At 51.4% G+C, this 17,655-nt stretch overlaps 8 protein-coding genes across 8 annotated transcripts; 4 read left to right on the top strand and 4 right to left on the bottom strand.

Annotated features, from left to right (window-relative positions):
• Positions 1-585: 585 nt before the first annotated feature.
• On the top strand, positions 586-1,651 carry J4E87_007805 (uncharacterized protein; the record flags this gene model as incomplete). Its single annotated transcript, XM_049379398.1, has 3 exons — positions 586-588; positions 637-1,068; positions 1,127-1,651. The coding sequence occupies 3 exons, from the start codon at positions 586-588 to the stop codon at positions 1,649-1,651; spliced, it is 960 nt and encodes a 319-aa protein (XP_049230972.1).
• A 438-nt stretch (positions 1,652-2,089) lies between these two features.
• On the top strand, positions 2,090-3,306 carry LET1 (26S protease regulatory subunit 8; the record flags this gene model as incomplete). The annotated part of the gene is made up of 2 exons (XM_049379397.1): positions 2,090-2,324; positions 2,372-3,306. 2 exons carry the CDS (start codon positions 2,090-2,092, stop codon positions 3,304-3,306), a joined length of 1,170 nt encoding a protein of 389 aa, XP_049230971.1.
• Positions 3,307-3,667: 361 nt separating this feature from the next.
• J4E87_007803 (uncharacterized protein) lies at positions 3,668-5,742 on the top strand (the record flags this gene model as incomplete). The annotated part of the gene is made up of 4 exons (XM_049379396.1): positions 3,668-3,672; positions 3,936-4,188; positions 4,307-4,816; positions 4,867-5,742. 4 exons carry the CDS (start codon positions 3,668-3,670, stop codon positions 5,740-5,742), a joined length of 1,644 nt encoding a protein of 547 aa, XP_049230970.1.
• Positions 5,743-5,873: 131 nt separating this feature from the next.
• On the bottom strand, positions 5,874-7,101 carry J4E87_007802 (uncharacterized protein; the record flags this gene model as incomplete). Its single annotated transcript, XM_049379395.1, has 2 exons — positions 5,874-6,778; positions 6,840-7,101. 2 exons carry the CDS (start codon positions 7,099-7,101, stop codon positions 5,874-5,876), a joined length of 1,167 nt encoding a protein of 388 aa, XP_049230969.1.
• Positions 7,102-7,931: 830 nt separating this feature from the next.
• On the bottom strand, positions 7,932-8,983 carry J4E87_007801 (uncharacterized protein; the record flags this gene model as incomplete). Its single annotated transcript, XM_049379394.1, has 3 exons — positions 7,932-8,182; positions 8,244-8,829; positions 8,879-8,983. The coding sequence occupies 3 exons, from the start codon at positions 8,981-8,983 to the stop codon at positions 7,932-7,934; spliced, it is 942 nt and encodes a 313-aa protein (XP_049230968.1).
• A 2,288-nt stretch (positions 8,984-11,271) lies between these two features.
• On the bottom strand, positions 11,272-11,981 carry CNB1 (Calcineurin subunit B; the record flags this gene model as incomplete). Its single annotated transcript, XM_049379393.1, has 4 exons — positions 11,272-11,394; positions 11,450-11,746; positions 11,800-11,852; positions 11,930-11,981. The coding sequence occupies 4 exons, from the start codon at positions 11,979-11,981 to the stop codon at positions 11,272-11,274; spliced, it is 525 nt and encodes a 174-aa protein (XP_049230967.1).
• A 210-nt stretch (positions 11,982-12,191) lies between these two features.
• Positions 12,192-12,872, top strand: J4E87_007799 (uncharacterized protein; the record flags this gene model as incomplete). Its single annotated transcript, XM_049379392.1, has 3 exons — positions 12,192-12,506; positions 12,561-12,758; positions 12,834-12,872. The coding sequence occupies 3 exons, from the start codon at positions 12,192-12,194 to the stop codon at positions 12,870-12,872; spliced, it is 552 nt and encodes a 183-aa protein (XP_049230966.1).
• A 1,924-nt stretch (positions 12,873-14,796) lies between these two features.
• Positions 14,797-15,663, bottom strand: J4E87_007798 (uncharacterized protein; the record flags this gene model as incomplete). Its single annotated transcript, XM_049379391.1, has 1 exon — positions 14,797-15,663. One exon carries the CDS (start codon positions 15,661-15,663, stop codon positions 14,797-14,799), a length of 867 nt encoding a protein of 288 aa, XP_049230965.1.
• Positions 15,664-17,655: the final 1,992 nt, after the last annotated feature.

The raw sequence follows: 17,655 nt of genomic DNA, 5'->3' as shown, positions 1-17,655 counted from the left end.
CATATCCACCTTCCGCCCACGAATGGTTATGTCAATCTCGCCTGCTACCCGGAAGAAGAGAAAGACGACTTTGCCATATATCGCTTCTATGTTGTTAAGCATCGCCAGTTCGATCTCCTCTTCGGCGCTGGCTCGGTCAGGTCTGGCTAAACCGACAAGCGAAGAGACAAGAAGCGGCAATTGGAGTTAGGCGCAACCTCCACCGTCTTCCCGTCCGGGGTCCAAGGACGACGTGGCATCATGCACAAGTAATGTCAGCTTTCAACCGCTTCTCTCAGTGAGATGTCCATCCTCATTGGACGCCAATGGCGGTGCGAACTTGGAGTTCTTTTGGGGTGCATTTATGGCTGCAGATCGCTTCGCGGGGGCGAATCACTGGTCGCTATCTTGCATGCACGCTGCGAACTGTCACCGGACCAACCGTACTTACGGTCAACTCGCAATCGACACTGCGCCCCAATAACGCTCTGGGTAAGTTCAGCTGGCCATTAAGTGCTGTCTCGCACCCTTCGAGCTGTCTGCGCAATCTCCTGGTACTTATGCTCTTATCTCTCCAAAGGAATTTCAACCGATACCTTGAACACTATGGTAAGTCCACTTCGTTTGTATGGGTGGCAAGGCTAATTGTCGTAACAGGCTGAAGCGGTGGCTGTTGTATCCGCAATCCAAGCTACTACTCAACTCGTAGAGCAAGTCTTCCGAATCTTCAAACGCCTCCGCGATGCGAACGCTCGTCAGAAAGGTCTTCCTGAGGTCCTGGCTCGACACTATAGCGAACTCAAAAGTGTCAAGGCAATCATGGGTATGATCTACGATGAGCAGGACCTGAAGACACCCACTGTTGCCGCGGAACTGGTTCGACTACAAGACGTGTCAGAGAGGCTGGCTGCCTTGATCAAGACTTTGGTTCCGTCAACCACAAGTAAGATGATCCAGTTTGCGCGCCAGCTGGTGGACGGCTCAGCAGACGAGAAGAAGCTGAGCGCCATCATGGGCGAGCTGGTCCAAGTGAAGGCTGTGCTCGTGCTGTCCATTCAAGTTGCCCACGTAGGAGTAGTCCGCACCATGGTAAGAACTTCGAGCCTCGAATCGTGTGAGACATTGACTGATTATGTAACGCATGTAGGGGAAACAAGCTGTTGCAAATGCGGAAGCTATACAGCGGATCGACGAGTCCTTCCGGGAGCTTGTCCAGGATTGCAAGGGCCTGAAAATTGCACAACTGCTCAAGGGCCGACGTCCATCAAGTGGGTTTTCGGCTGACGTTGATGTATCCAGACTAACGATATCAGATGACGGCTTTGTCCCATTGACTCTGGCTGATCTCAAGGCTCTCGACAAGGCGGGTCATGGTGATGGCGAAGATAGCGAAGACGAGACGCTCGTTGACGACTCAGAAGCATCGCCACGAGAAGTTCCCGTCAAGACCGAACGCATCGTTATCAACAATGCATCTCGTGGCTACGCTGTTCAGGTCAATGCTCCGCTGGACACAGACATATACAAGCATTTGAGCAGTCTGAGAATCCAGGACAACGTGGCCGAGGAGCAGAGTGTGCAGATCAACTATGGCACGACGACCAAGTCATTGTCGATACTTCTCGAGCTCGCGCGACTAAGGCAGGTAAGCGCGCCCGTGATCGCGCGGTGAGAGATTGCTGTGAGGGATCGGGGCTGGATATGGCGGCCCTATGTTTGTCTCGTATAGTGTGAGAATAGCGTGACGGTAATGAAATGATGCTTCATCTATATAAGGCGAGATTGGGATAGTGGAACGTGACTGATAAAAGTACATAACTCGTAGGTACGTGAAAGAGAGTCACGCGTTGCAGTGTTCGGGCTCAGGCGCTCCTTCCTCCAACGCGTTTGCGCTAGTGGCCCGGCGCAACCTTAATCCGACAATGGCCAGCTTCGGAAGCTTCCACGCCGTCACGGGCGTCAACACCAAGGTGCAACAGTCGCCATCGCTATCTCACCCACAACTTTTACTCCACCGTCTTCGCCGTCGCCCACTACACGAGTTCCTTGCATACAACCCCGCCCAAACAACACCTCAGCCTAAACATCGCCGCCGGCGCCCGCCACAGCCATGGCGCTCGATACCTTCTTCCACAACAAGATCGAGACGATGAAGCTCGAGATCATACAGGGACAGGCCAAGCTACGACGACTTGAAGCCCAGCGCAATGACTACAACTCAAGAGTACGGTTATTGCGAGAAGAGCTCGGCCTTCTGCAGCAACCGGGATCCTATGTCGGAGAGGTAGTAAAGGTCATGGGTACCAAGAAGGTGCTTGTAAAGGTTCACCCCGAGGGCAAATACGGTATGTATCACTTTAATCATAGCTGGAATCAAGGCTAATCAGAGCAGTCGTCGATGTCGCGGACAGCGTAGACATCAGCAAGCTCACCGCCGGAAAGCGCGTTACTCTCCTCAGCGACTCCTACAAGCTCGAGAAGCTCCTTCCCTCGTCCGTCGATCCCCTCGTCTCCCTCATGATGGTCGAGAAGGTGCCCGACAGCACATACGACATGATTGGCGGTCTGGATCAGCAGATCAAGGAGATCAAGGAAGTCATTGAGCTGGGTCTGCAACATCCCGAACTCTTCGAATCGCTCGGTATCGCTCAGCCCAAGGGTGTTCTGCTATACGGCCCTCCTGGAACAGGAAAGACACTGCTTGCGCGTGCGGTCGCACATCACGCTGACTGCAAGTTCATCCGAGTGTCTGGTAGCGAGCTGGTACAGAAGTACATTGGTGAGGGTAGTCGCATGGTTCGTGAACTCTTCGTCATGGCACGAGAACACGCACCCAGCATTATCTTCATGGACGAGATTGACAGCATTGGATCAAGTCGAGTGGAGGGCAGCTCAGGTGGTGATTCCGAGGTCCAGCGAACCATGTTGGAGTTGCTGAACCAGCTGGACGGTTTCGAGCCAACCAAGAACATCAAGATCATCATGGCGACCAACCGACTGGACATCCTAGACCCCGCCCTCCTGCGACCCGGACGTATCGACCGAAAGATCGAGTTCCCACCGCCAACCGTCGAGGCGCGTGCCGACATTCTGCGCATTCACTCTAGGAGCATGAACTTGACGCGCGGTATAAACCTTACAAAGGTCGCGGAGAAGATGAACGGATGTTCAGGTGCTGAGCTGAAGGGTGTGTGCACTGAGGCTGGTATGTACGCCCTCAGGGAGAGGAGAGTGCACGTCACACAGGAGGACTTCGATCTGGCGACTGCGAAGGTGCTGAACAAGCACGACGACAAGGCGACCAGTTTGAGCAAGCTGTGGAAGTAGACCATGGTACGTGGTTATGCTACTGCGCTGGCCTGCATTATGCATTGCTGGTGTTTACGTCGAGATTATGTACACCAAACATAGACGTGCAGATTCTTGGTACAAACAAATAATGACTACCGACCTTCAAGATTCCTAACTTGGTTGACGTGGATCTCGCATGGTCAGCTCGGGCGTGACGGCACGTCATACTAGCGCGGAGTAACTCCCGTCAGGACCTAGCCCGCCATCTCCCACACCACCTCGCATGCACTGCAGATCGTAACCATCTTGACATCGCTTATCGCCTACCACAGGACAGTCGCAACGGCTTCAATTCCTTATCGCGTGTGTGGACCAGAGTTGTGGACGCAGTACTACCATGGCGTTCGCTCTGGAGATACCCCGCGCATCGTGGTGGTGGTACCTTCCTGCGCGTGGTATTGCGCGAGCGGGAAGCCCGATTGCGCGACAAGGAACATTATAAGTCGTCACACTAACCATGCAGTTTCCCAACCCACTGGCTCAATCAAATACCATTCCGTTAAAGATCCTCCCTTCACTAAGTTCTTAAGCGACGCTAATGCTCGCCATTCCTCGCCACCTGGTACCTTGACTTGACCCGGCTGTCTGTGTTTACTGCGATCTAGCTTAACCTCCGCTTTTACATTCTTTGCGCTCGCAGCCGGCTTCAAAGGGCGGAAAGAAACCATGGCCGACTCGCCAGTAAAGATGGATGAATCGCACGGTTACAAGGAACCTTCAGCGCAAACCGTAGCAAGAGATGGAGAAGTGCCGGTGAGCGTTTTGGAAGATGGGTCGTTGGACCCCGTGTACGAAGCCAAAGCGAAGATGTTAAACAAGGCCATGCAAGATATAGGCATGGGGAAGTATCAATGGCAAGTAAGTATTCAACCATTCGCACTCCCATCTATGGCGAACACGCTTTACTCAACCAACCTTTCTCCAGACCCATCCCTCATCTCCATCTACTTCCTTCCAGCAAACTGACATCTCCCAGCTCTTCATCGTGATTGGATTCGGCTGGGCAATGGACAATCTCTGGCCGATAGTAACGTCTCTAATCTTCACGCCCATCACCAACGAATTCAACCCCACACGCCCACCTCTACTCTCCCTCTCGCAGAACATCGGTCTTCTCTTCGGCGCCGTCTTCTGGGGTTTCGGTTGCGACATTTTCGGAAGGAGATGGGCTTTCAACCTCACTATCGGTATCACCGCTGTGTTTGGAATGATAGCAGCCAGTAGTCCAAACTTCGCTGCTATTGGTACTTTCGCTGCTCTGTGGTCTGTTGGTGTAGGTGGAAACTTGCCAGTAGATTCCGCCATCTTCCTGGAGTTCTTGCCTGGGAGCCATCAGTATCTGTTGACGATTCTGTCGATCTACTGGGCGCTTGCGCAGGTCTTCGCTACGCTTGTAGCATGGCCATTGCTTGGAAACCTCACGTGTCAGCAGACGGATACGAATTGCACGAGAGGAGAAAACATGGGATGGCGGTACTTCATGATTGTCAGTCCCGAAACCCCTGCTTCCGAAAGTATTCGCTAACACTTTTCGAGGTCATGGGTGGCGTCGCACTACTAATGTTCATCGGCCGCTTCGTATTCTTCACAATCTTTGAATCGCCAAAGTTCCTAATGGGAAAAGGCAGAGACGCAGACGCAGTCCGCATCGTCCACGAAGTCGCCCGCCGCAACGGCAAAGAGTGCACCCTCACACTTGAAGAGCTTGAATCATGCAACAACTACGCGCTACCCGGTACCATCCAGCAAACGAGCACTGCCACCGCAGCAGTCAAACGCAAGCTTCAGAAGCTAGATAGCTCGCACGTCAAAGCCCTTTTCGCGACCAAGAAACTAGCCTTCTCAACCAGCACCGTTACCCTCGTCTGGGCATTCATCGGCCTCGGTTACCCCCTCTACAACGCCTTCCTCCCATACATCCAAGCCACCCGCGGCGCCGACTTCGGCGACGGCTCAACCTACATCACCTACCGCAACAGCCTCATCATCGCCGTACTCGGCGTCCCCGGCTGCATCCTCGGCGCCGTGCTCGTCGAAACACCGCACATCGGTCGCAAAGGCACACTCGCTCTTTCGACAGTCCTCACTGGTGTTTTCCTCCTTTGTTCAACAACGGCGCTCACTTCCAACGCCCTCCTAGGATGGAACTGCGCCTACAACTTCATGAGCAACATTATGTATGCGGTGTTGTATGCATATACACCTGAGATCTTTCCGACCAAAGACCGAGGGACGGGCAATGCGATTACGGCGAGTGCGAACAGGGTGTTTGGTATTATGGCGCCTATTGTGGCTATGTTTGCCGACTTGGAGACGAGTGCGCCAGTTTATGTTAGTGGGGCGTTGTTTATTGCTGCGGGTATTTTGGTGCTTATTTTGCCTTTTGAAAGTAGGGGAAAAGCGAGTATGTAAACGGGCAGGCGCAAAACATGTCATGAACGACACAGATGCGTGGATAGTGTGAATGCATCTATGTACTTAGAACGGGGCTTCTACAAGGAAAGTACAAGGACGAATATGCAAGTAGTCACCATAATGAAGTCTCAAACAGCCCCTGGACTAGCACCAGAAGGAACAGCACCCGACGACGTCGTCCCATTAGCCCCCGGCCCACCAATCAGATCCGCACCCGTCTGATTCTTATTCGCAACACCACCACCCGCCTGATAATCCGCAGCAACACCGAACATCTGATCGTCATTATGATCAGCCGTGGTATTAATCCCAATCTGAATCCAAGCCATCAACCCATCCTCGATCCCATCACCCAGATACACATACTGAGGAAACGGATCAAAGTCGTCATCAGCCTGCACAACCGACAAGAAATCGTTGTCGTTGGTGATATACGGCTGCGTACTGAAGATATAAGGTTCCGTAGCCTCAACCTCAGCCTTAAGATCTTCAGGGTAGAAAAGCTGACCGGCATGTGCGATAGTGCCATCGGCGCCCACGGTGCCATTCGAGCGGACCGTCACATTAGACTTAACGAGGAGGTGCGTGTGCGTTGCGCGATCGGTGTAGTGGCCTGGAAACAAGGTTTCGAAAGCTACGACGCCGTCGGCATCAGTTATTTGGACGCCGCGTAGAAAAGTGGTCTTGAGGCCGCCTTGCCCGTTCTCAACGCCGCTGTAGTAGCCCGTGGCGTTGCTGTTCCATATGTCGACGTAGAGGTGGGGGACGGGCTCGCAGGTGGTGATGTCGACGTATTGCACTTCGAGGTAGAGGTCGATGCCTTTTTGGTCTTCGACTACGTTCTTCCGGATCATTTCGCCCGTGACATAGTAGGGCCCGAAGGTGAGTTCGGGGGTAAGGATGCATGAGGTGTTCGCGGCGAAGATGGCGCTGGTGAGAGTTTCGGGTGTGTAGTTTATCGTGCCGGTCATGTTGTGATTGACCTTTTCAAATTCCTGGAGTTGCTTCAAATCACGACGGTACTTTTTGGGCTCTGCATGTTTACGTTAGCCATTGTTATTGGAAACAGGTTATGGCATTGGGGAAGAGCATACTTGCCGTAATTCCACGCTTCCGACGAAGATCATCCAGGGTGTTCGCGCGACGTTCTTCAGAACGTTGCATGAAGCTTCGGTGCTTGAGCGTATCTTGACATCCAGCCAAAGAACGTTTCGCCGCAGCCGCGCGCAAGCCACGAACTTCGATCTCGCGTTTGATCTTGGCATGGTCGTGTGTCTCGCCGGAGTGAGCTAAGACAGTGCTAAAGAGAGAGGTCGCTGCAGCAGCGCTCGTCAGAACGAGGGCGAGGTTAACCATGTTTGATTGCCAAGTTTAGTAAAGACAGGAGTTGGTATGATCGGGTGTACGACTTCGAGGTACAACGATTTGATACAGCCGGCTAGCGACGCTGGAGAAATGATGATGGAGATATACACTTTACAGTGATACTCACTGCCTTTATACAACAGTGCGTATCTCATAAGAACTGCATGGGCTATACCCCTAGCTTCGTATTCCTACATGTAGACCTAAAGCGACGATGTACGATTTTAGTATATGTCTCACACGCATTTCGTACATGGGAGATCTTACCCCTACCTAACCATGTTGACTCTTGTCGTCGCATCCCATCAAGTCGAGCACGACAGTCATCAACCCTTCATCACCCATACCAAAGCTTCGTCACGGTATATGACGCGGCAGTCGACAATCCAAGTCTCGCCTAGAGTAGCTTTTCGTTGTACGAAACTCTAAGACATTCGTACTACATATAGTGCTATTAGTCATACTGTATAACGCGGCCATACCCATGCGAAGTGGGTCTGAATGTATGCGTTTGCCTGGAAGGTTGGAATGAATCGAACAATGAGGTCTGGCGGACGGGGGCGGCTGTACGAAGTGGGTCACGGGGAAACGGGAAACGGGAAACGCCAAGCCTGGCCAACAGCCCGAACCAGCAGTAATCAAATCACTCCCATTGGTTACCGTCAGCGTCATCTTCAAGACGTATGCGTATACAAGTTGTCGTAAGCCTTGTCGGACTTGTTTTTGATCCTTAGATTGCTATCAATGTACAACCGGTTCTCTAAAAGGCGAAGATTACCTGCGAGCTCGACTGCAGCCCGCACAATACCACACCGATCTCATCATTTGCTTCCCCAGGCCTTCTGCATCAACTCCTCGACACCGATCGGATGAATCTGGGGAAACTCATGGTTTCTCAATCCATCTTTCGAGGCATCCATGTTCACACGTACAGCCAACATGCTGAACTCGACGACTAAGGGTTGAATGAATTCCGGAGGAAACTCGTATGAGCCTTCTGGTTGCTCGAGCACCGTGGCTTGACCCTTCTCCAACTTGTCGATGGTATCGTAGGTAATGTCCCATTTCGTGCCTGACATCAAACTGTTAGTCTCATATCCCATCGCCGCGGTATGGATGTAGGGATAATATACCCGTAACCTTCTCCGCCAACTCAACAGCCTTCTTCCACGTCAACGCATCGGAAGCAAAAGGACTAAGCTCAGGCCATTTCTTCTGTTCATCTAACGTCGCAACAATATACTTCGCCAAGTCCGTCGAATGGATAAACGAGACCGCCGAATTGCCATCACCTGGCAGCACCGCCTTCTTGTTCTTGAAGTCCAAAGCGTAGTTGAAAGGCTTCATGTTGGACTTGACATGCGGCATGGCAAAGTAGTCGGAGTACCAACCCAGAAAGACGCGAGTGAAGTCGATGTGGGAGCTGCGCAGTAGATCGGCGGCATCGAGCCACCATTTCGCGGAAGGATACACGTCGAGAATGCCGGGTTGGGAGTAGTTGACTCCGTATTCGCTGGGCATGAAGCGCTTTACGTTGCCGGCGTCGATGGCGGCGCGGATGAGGTTCATCTGCGAGTCTGCGCCTGGTTTGTCGAAGAGGCGGAGGGCAGATATGACGATTTCGATGTTGTTCTTTTGAAGTAGCTCTTTCATTGATGCGACGTCGTCGTAGTTTGTTTCGAGGACGGGCACGGATTCGAGACCGGGTAGTTTGCTTGCCTGGATGTCATTTAGTGATTGCGAAGTCAGATAGGTTTTGTGTTCATACACTTCGGCTTAGGATCAAAACTTGATGTTTGCCTTGTCGAACGAGTTCTTCGACGATTGTACGGCCGATGCCGCCGGTGCCTCCGGCAACTGCTACAGTGACCATGGCTGAGTTTCGATTGACGATCGTTGATGGAAAGAACAAAATTGGAAATTAGTACGAGATGATACGTATGAAGAAGCTACTGAGAGTCGGTAAAGCAGTTTCTGATCTTTAGACGCTATCCCAATAGACCTTATATGGCCAGCACGTGGACGAAATCCGGTCGAAGGATTCAAGTCTACACGAGATGTGCTGCATGTTCGTTACCGTGTAGCTTGGCATAGCGACAGGAAGTTGCTCGTGGACATCGATCGAAGCTACGCAGCTGCAAATATCCGCTCGTAAATCTCCCGCCCAGTGGGAAGCCGCTGTCCACGGGTTCCAACATGAAGATCTTGGCAGGGCGTATGACGTGACTACCACAAGACATCAGTGTAAGCCCTCAGTATGTGAGTTGCGGCGCCATGCCGGACTCTCGGATATTTACAAAGTGCGAAAAGGGCGAAATCAGGGCGGAGAAAGGCTTGGGATCGATGCGCTAGCTCCATATGGGTTAGACTAAGCCTAGTTGAGCGTCCAACGCCGGTGATATCACCGTAAACTGGAAACTTTATAGAACAAATGTGCTTGGAGTTCCAGCTGAGTACCTACATACACCTGGTTTTCGCTGACAAACGTTATTCGTCCGGTACCATGGTTTTCGTCCTTGACCGCGACTACTTGTCCTGAAAAACACTCAATCGCGCTGTCCACGGATCCCGCTCGTGGCATTCAGATCCTTCCCCCATCACGAACATCTTCTTTTGCCGCAGTTCAGCCTCCTATATCTTTTCGATTAAGCCTTTCAGATCGCGCACACGACATGTAGAGAAGAAAGGGTGCTTTAGTTTCAAAGACAGCGACTGACAGAGTCAAATAAAACCCGCCGAACTTCATACACTCGAAGGCTTGCCTTCGGCTACTGCGCCATGCGCATCTATATCGTGATGTAGACACCAAAAGACTTCCAGTGATACAGATCAGTCATTCACTCTCGCCTTGTATCGCCAACATGTCACAATCCTCACCCCTTCCAAGCACTAAAATCACACCCCCAAAAGTTCACATCCATCTCTTGAAGCCGCCCCATCACCGAAACAGCATCTCCTCTCCAGCAATAAATACCACAGAACATCATCACCTCCCTCTAGCCCCCATTACTCTTCATACCTCACTCCAGCACGCACGTATCACAACCACAGTCACCATGCTCCCCTTCCTAGTAGCAAGCTTCCTCAAGGACCGGATCCTGAACAAAACCTTCTTCGTCTGCATCTTCACCCTCATCTCCCTGATCATATACCTCTTCGTGCTTCTCGGCTGCATAAGCACAGGTGCTGGCATCGAGAGTCTGTATTGGGTTATGATATCGCAGAATGGGACTGCTGGACAGCCACCTGTTGCAGTGCGGATAGGGTATTTCGGTACGTCTTTGTGTTGAATCCACGCTCTGCGGATGATTGTAGAGTCAGAATGCGGTTCGGGGTGACTAACATCTTCAAAGGTCTCTGCGCATCCTTCCCACCAAACACCACAGCGCCCAGCGATAACCCCACACCAGCGCCGCTGGAATGCTTTCCCGGCGACACACCACCAGGTCTTTCCAGTATACCGATGACGCACCCTGTCCTCGCCTCCGCCCTGGCACTGCAGAAATCCTCTTTATATCCTCTTCCCGCAATCGCCTCATCGCTCTTCCTCATCTCTCTAATCTACTACTTCATCTTCCGTGAGCGAGGCGGCCGAAATGAGAAGGCTTCGAAGTTTCTTCTGGGGGTTAGTGCGGCACTGGGCGTTGCGGGCGCGTTGTGTGCGATGGCTAGTGCAAAGGCGTTGCATGAGATAGGGATTCTGCTGGGACATCATGCGGTTGGTGGCGGTGAGGGGGAGGTCAGCATCGAAGCTGGGAGTTGGGAAGGTGCGGGGCTGTGTATCGCGGCTGGTATTCACTTTGTTATTGTGGTTTATGCGGCGATCGGGATGCCGGGTTTTAGTCTGGGTTTCGGTAGTGGTGGATATATCGGGAAGAGGTTCTTGTAGAGCTGGCGGCTAGAGGCGACCCGAATACAGGGATATGAATAGCTGTTGTTAATGCGAAATCAGTATCTTTGAATGCGATCAGTGGTAGGGTGTCATGATCCGCGTGAGCATCCACATTTGTGAAACAGTGTTGACCAAAGATGTCGGGTCTGAATTGAGGAATATCGAATACTGTCGAGCCCGTTCCCGAGTGTGCCCGCAACACCTTGAACGCCTCGCCAAGGAAACCCTCGTGCCTGGAGATGCCGTCGCATTCGTAATAGAAAAAGCGCTTAGAACTGGTCCAGGGTCATGCTCATAGAAACGTCCGTGTTCTCGACCATCTTTGTGAACTCCTCGAAGCTGATCTTGCCGTCGCGGTCTAGATCGGCCTCCATGATGGTCTTGTCGACAATCTACATGCTCGTTAGACGTCTCTGCCATATGACTTTCACTATGTGTTGTACGCACCTGTTGCAGCTGTTGGTCCTTCAGGTTGCTTCCAACCATCATCTTCAGTACTATGAAGAGCTCGCCATTGCTGATGTAGCCGTCGCGGTCGATGTCGTATACGCGGAAAGCGAATCGCAGCTTCTCCTCCTTGTTACCCTTGCTACTGAAAGCTGAGAGACCGGAGACGAATTCTTGGAAGTCGACGTCGCCGCCACCATCTTCATCGAAGATAGCGATCATGCGTGTTGCGAGAGGGTTCGAGGAGATTTGGGGGAGGGCTAGGAATTCGTCGCGCTCGATGGTACCAGAGTTGTCCTGGACTGAGTTAGCCAAGCATTCAGCTATTGCGTATAGTGCTGATCGCGCACCTTGTCCAGCTTCATAAACCGTTTCCTCAGGCGGTCAACCTCCTCGCGGTCAACTACATGCTGTTAGCAAGCTATTCTCAGCCCCGCAGACGCCCCTTCGCGTATGTCTCCTCTTTCGCCGCTTACGTACAGTTGGACCCGGAGGCTATGTTGTCGAGCAGCCCGGACTGTTGGTTACCCATTCTGGCGATTTATCTGGGGTAGGAATTGAATGGGGAGGATATTGTCGTGTTTCGATGTCGTGGGGTTGCTGGTCGCCGCCGCTAGGGTCCAACCGCGCTAAAGGCAGGCACCGCGCCCCGACGTCAACCGCCAAGACTCCACCCTCCCTTCCGCGCATCCACATTCAACACTCTGCTCAAGCCTTACGTCGCGGCGTAGATTCAGACACAATGGAATCAGATATACCCACCGAAGTTGGCTCAGTGCTACAGGGCGCATCCATCAACCGACACCCATCCGTACGCCACGACCTGAACCCATCGACCGCCGCATCCCAGAAGCAGCCCGTCACCCTCAATGAACACCCAGACCCCGATAGCTCGGAAGTCGGCGAAGATGAAATACCAGTCAGCGTATTAGATCCGGTCCCGCGCCAGAAGACGATGCCCCCGCTACCAGACCTTCGATTCGAACAAAGCTACCTAAAGAGCATCGAGCAAGCAGAGGGATGGCAGGGCGTGGCATGGATTACATTACGAGATCAGGTACAAGGAGATAAGAATGGAGCATATGGGAAGTTTCGCTAATCAGCGGCATAGGTCATCATGTGCTTTGCGCAAGGCGTGCTATGGACTCTCCTACTGAACGGCTGGCGGCATTGGAACCGATCGACCAAGTTTAGTGGACACGGCGTTGGTGCGCGGATACGAAGATGGTGGTGGGGAGTCAACAACTGGACGATACCGAATGCAAAGTCCAAGTTGAGGGATACCAAATTAGCGAAGAACGTGACGGAGGTAAGTGTGGCCTTCTTGAAAGTCCGGCGCCGAACATGTGTTTGAAGTGTGGGATCAACGCTAACGATCTTTTAGTATTACGAAGGAGAGTTCTCAAGCGCTGCTCAAGATTGAATGCGATGATTCGTAGCTCTCTCCCTATTCAGCCATACCTGCACCTAAATGTCATAGGCTTGAGCAGGCCCTTTGGGCGTGACGAAAACACTCCAATGACCAAACCAGACCACTTGGTGTTACTCGCATTGCTAACTTTGTCTTAATAATGCACCTCAGACTCCTTAGTTCCGCGGGTGGCGTCCATCGGGTACCAAATGCGGATTGCGGCGCGGGCGCCCCTCCAATCCGACGTATCCACCCTCGCTCTCATCTCATCCTTGGAAATCTTCCTCGCGCCTCTCCCTACTTTCTATTACTCCAAACAGCAATACTTGCCATCTCAATCTAACAATCTCTCCACTCCGTCGCATCGCTAGTGCCGGATTTGAAGTAGAACCATGCCGGTGTATCTCATCCTATCCAGAGGATTGCCCCGCAATCGCAACTTGCGGTTCAATAACGTAATAAACATCAGTCGCACCCGCTTGGTATCATCTACATCGAACTCAAGGGGCCAAGTTCCACTTTCCCAAAAACCTACTACCGTCGGCAAAAGTCCGAAAGCCAAATCCTTGTTGTCAGCCTCACCAAAGTCGTCGCAGGCCAACCAGAAAGTTCACGATTCCATTTCAAAACGACCGGCTGGTACCACCATAGGCCCCCGTATTGGTCTGAGTAACCATAAAGTGGTCTCTACTGCCTCCCTTCGCTCCCGTCCAATCGACTCTCAATTATCGAACCTTCCGCAACCGTCACCACCGTCACCACCGCCACAACCGTCACAACCGTCACCACCGCCACTATCTCAGCGAGGACAGACGGCTCCCTCAAGAACATACCGACGTGGTAACCTTCAAATTTCTCCATCCTATTGCATCTCACCTGGCGACTCACAGACTTTCACGCTCCCTGACGGACGTCAACTTGGGTATGCGATATATGGCAGCAGACATCCGAAAGCAGCCGTCATTGTCGCATTCCATGGTACTCCTGGTTCGCGTCTGGACTATCGCATGTGGCACGATTGGGCGTTGAAAAATGGCGTCACCCTCATTTGTCCAGAAAGGCCAGGTTATGGATTATCTACAATCGACAAGAATTACGTGGTAACAAGACATGCCCATGATGTTCAAAGGTTGATGGATCATGTTGGATATGAACAATATAAAGTCATTGGTGCTAGGGGTGGCGGCCCATATGCTCTTGCTCTCACTCACATTTGCACCAAAGTGCAAGTTCAGGGCACCCTGCTCATGGCCCCCATAGCTCCAATTGATGCACCGAGAACTGGCGTGCCGATGAACAGAGCTGGCGTGCCGATGAGTAGGTATCTATGGAGATTACTCACTATCTTCCCGTTTCTTATGGAGCTCAGAGTCTCCTTTGTAAGTAGGAAATTCTTGAAAAACCTGGCGGCCATAAATCCGCCCACCGAAGAATTACGCAAGACCGAACAAGGGCACAAAATCATCGAGGGGCATGCAAGACACGGTACTCCTGCAGCCTATGTCCATGATCATTGCGCGCAGCATCGCTATTGGGGATACGAGCTTAGGGACATAGATGCTAACCGAATCGTTATAATTGCTGGAGGCATGGACGTACAAAACCCTCCGGATGGCATGCGATACATGCGCGATCGACTACAAAACACTGAGCTCTTCATACATCCAAACGACAACCACTTCACTTTACAAGCGAACCACATGCGTCGTGCGTTGCAGATTCTACGCAATATGTAATGATTACATATAGTCAATTCAAATACTCGCTTTTCCCGCTTTGACCCGAACCCTTGACTTTGCGGATTCCTCATCACAAACAGGAAGATGGAAATATCGATATCAATCTCAAGCAGCGCGTGATTGAGAACGAAGTATGCATGGCTTAGGTATATTGTCTTAATGCACTGTTGACAGACTTGCCTAACGAGCCAACCGCCTTACTCTACGATCTTGAAAGTCGCTACTTTGTCTTCGTCTTGCGCGATCATCTTCAACAGCCCTGGCGGTTCTCCGAAAACCCACCCTTCCTCCCTCATCTTCTTAATATCCGGCTTCTCTTCTCCTTCCACGGCGCTTCTCGAAGACAAGCTGTTCACGTTGTGCAAATCAATAAGATCTCGCATCTTACTAACAACCTCTTCGCTTTCATCTGCTCCCTTTTCCCTATCCAACCCCAGATCGTCAGAAAAGCTGAAGCGCGAGATTTTCTTGCCTTTCAAGCCTTCCGGGTCTTCCAAGGAGCCAAATGACCACCATCGAATTGAAAGATTGCCGGGCCAGACATGGTAGGTGTCGCCGACTCGTAGAAAATGTTCAAGCTTTTCTTGGAGCGAGGTTGAGTCGTCGCCGAGACTCGACATAAGCCGTTCAGCAGAGAGCTCCCACGCAACTTGTACAGAACCTTTTCCCACCGGAGGAATTGTGATGAAAGTGAATCCAGGGGTATCGGGATCCTCAGGGCGTTTGGCAAGATCTGGGTCGCCTGATATCCGGTGGAACGTAATGCGCTTTGTGGGCCGGAGGTTGAGCACTTTTGCAGAGCCATCTACTTGTCGGGTGGAAGGAAATGCGAGTTCCGGTGAGTGCATGGCGCCCTTGCGGAACGCGTCCTCACGAGGCGTAGTGTCGAGACATGAGTACTTGGTCAAGATAGTAACGGGTCTATCTGGGAAGACCGAGGAGGTTTGGTGGATAGTGGCGATCAGCTTCAAAGGTGATGCCGAGGGGTTGGAGATTGAAAGAGTGGCTGGTGGACAGAAGTTGAACTTAAGGCAGAGCTCAACTCCGTGGTTTCGAGACGACATATGCAACTATTCGATATGGTGTTGTAGGAGGAGACTGAGAATGCACTGCCGTGGGTCAATGTGTTGAGATGTAAGGGATTGCCGTATTTGGACTAGACAAGATGTGGCACAGCTCCTTCCATATGCAGGCGCGCCCAACAACAACCCGGATTCCGTCTATCTCGACATATACCTCGGAACTTTCATTGCAAACCTCCCGATATGCCAGCTCTTGGTTTTCGTCAAACACTCTTTGATTGAGTAGTGCGCGGAACCGGTCACCCGACTGACTACAACCATGGAGACGAAGTTTGGAAACGCCGTTGCTGGCGCTCGACGGATAATGGCGACACGATCTTGGTACCGTCCATCATGCAACATACATCGGATAGGCCAGGCGCGGCTTCGATACGCATCAGCTTCGAGCAAAAAGCCTTTGTACCCTAAGCTGAGCTCGATGCGAACTTCAACTCAGCGTAATCCAACTCAGCGTGGATTTGACAATACGCTACTACCCGCTGTAATCTGGCCCTACGATAGCCAGGTGATCACCTTGCCCTCAGGAGCCATGTTGAGTTACGCACAACTCGGCCGTCTGGCAGAGGTGGGGCAATGCTGGGTTCTGTTTCACGGTACTCCTGGTAGTCGACTTGACTGGAAGCACGTACATCTGTTTGCTGCAAATCACGGCATCCGCGTCATTGCCATAGACCGTCCGGGCTATGGCTTTTCCTCGCTGCATGACCGAGGAATGCTGGGTTTCATACGGGACGTCGAGCATCTGCTTGATTATCGCGGCGTTCGAGTGTTCAAGATACTTTCTGTGGGTGGAGGGGGGCCGTATGCACTAGCAGCGGCCTACCATTTTCCTAAACACCGACTCAAAAAGACATCTATCATGTGCGGCATTAGTCACCCAAATTTCGCAGCCAAGAAAGCAATATCAGGATTGAGTGGCGTCGCCGAACAATTCAAGGATTGGATGCCCGCCCTGCGTGACCCAGGAGGCTACTATCAAAGATTTCGCCAAAGGAATATCAAGAGCCATGTCGAGTACACTCGCCTTCTGAGTAAAAACTATAAAGAGATGCAAAGGCAGGATTTTTCGGGCTACAATAAGGCAAAACCTATTCGGCCGCCCCCAAAACCTATTCAGCCGCCCCTAAACGCTATTCAGCCGCCCCTAAAAGATAAGATAGAAGCAAATATTAAGACAACAAGGCCTAAACGCTTACAATTTTTATTACCTTTACACTTATTACCTAATTAGGCAATTATCTTAGTAACGTAGCTCTTTGCGCAGGCTTACATTTTAGCTAAAGATAAGATAAATAGCCTCTAAGAGCTTCTCTTGCCTAATTTTACTTCTAAAACAGCGTATATTACTAGAAATTATCGCCTAATTAGGCAATAGCAGTAAGAGTATTAATTACTACGCGAATTTAGACGTTATTATCTTAACAATTTACTTCTATCTTATTTAATCTTTTTAGGGGCGGCTGAATAGCGTTTAGGGGCGGCTAAATAGGTTTTGCCTACAATAACGACAAGTCGCTGGCTCCGCGACCGTGGGGGTTAGTTCCAATTCTCTCAGCTGCATACAAGAAAAACAATCACTAACAGCACGAACCACAATGTAGATTCAACCTGGAAGACATTGACGCAAATCCGATAACCTGGTATCATGGAGCTGAAGACTTCGATACACCGTTGGGAACTGCGAGCGAGACTGCTCTGTCTGCCAACCGGTATAGGCACAACGTTGACTTTAGGTCATTTCCTGGCTTTATGCACTATACTTTCAATATTCAGATTGGAATACAGATAGAAACTATGGAATGGCTGTTAAAATGAGCTGTCTGTTGATATTAGTAGCACGACTACACGTAGTTTTGGTGTAATTCTGCGGATGTATACTTTCCGAGAACGATATATGCTGTGCCGTTGGCTCTTTCCTCGGCGATAGAAGGAACTTGGGAAGCGTTAAGCGTGAGCCCTGCGAAAACGTTACAT

The sequence above is a fragment of the Alternaria ethzedia genome (genome assembly GCF_023757985.1).
Source record: "Alternaria ethzedia strain BMP 0044 chromosome Unknown scaffold_22, whole genome shotgun sequence".
NCBI classification, from domain to species: domain Eukaryota; kingdom Fungi; phylum Ascomycota; class Dothideomycetes; order Pleosporales; family Pleosporaceae; genus Alternaria; species Alternaria ethzedia.
This window is presented reverse-complemented; position numbering and strand designations above follow the sequence as displayed.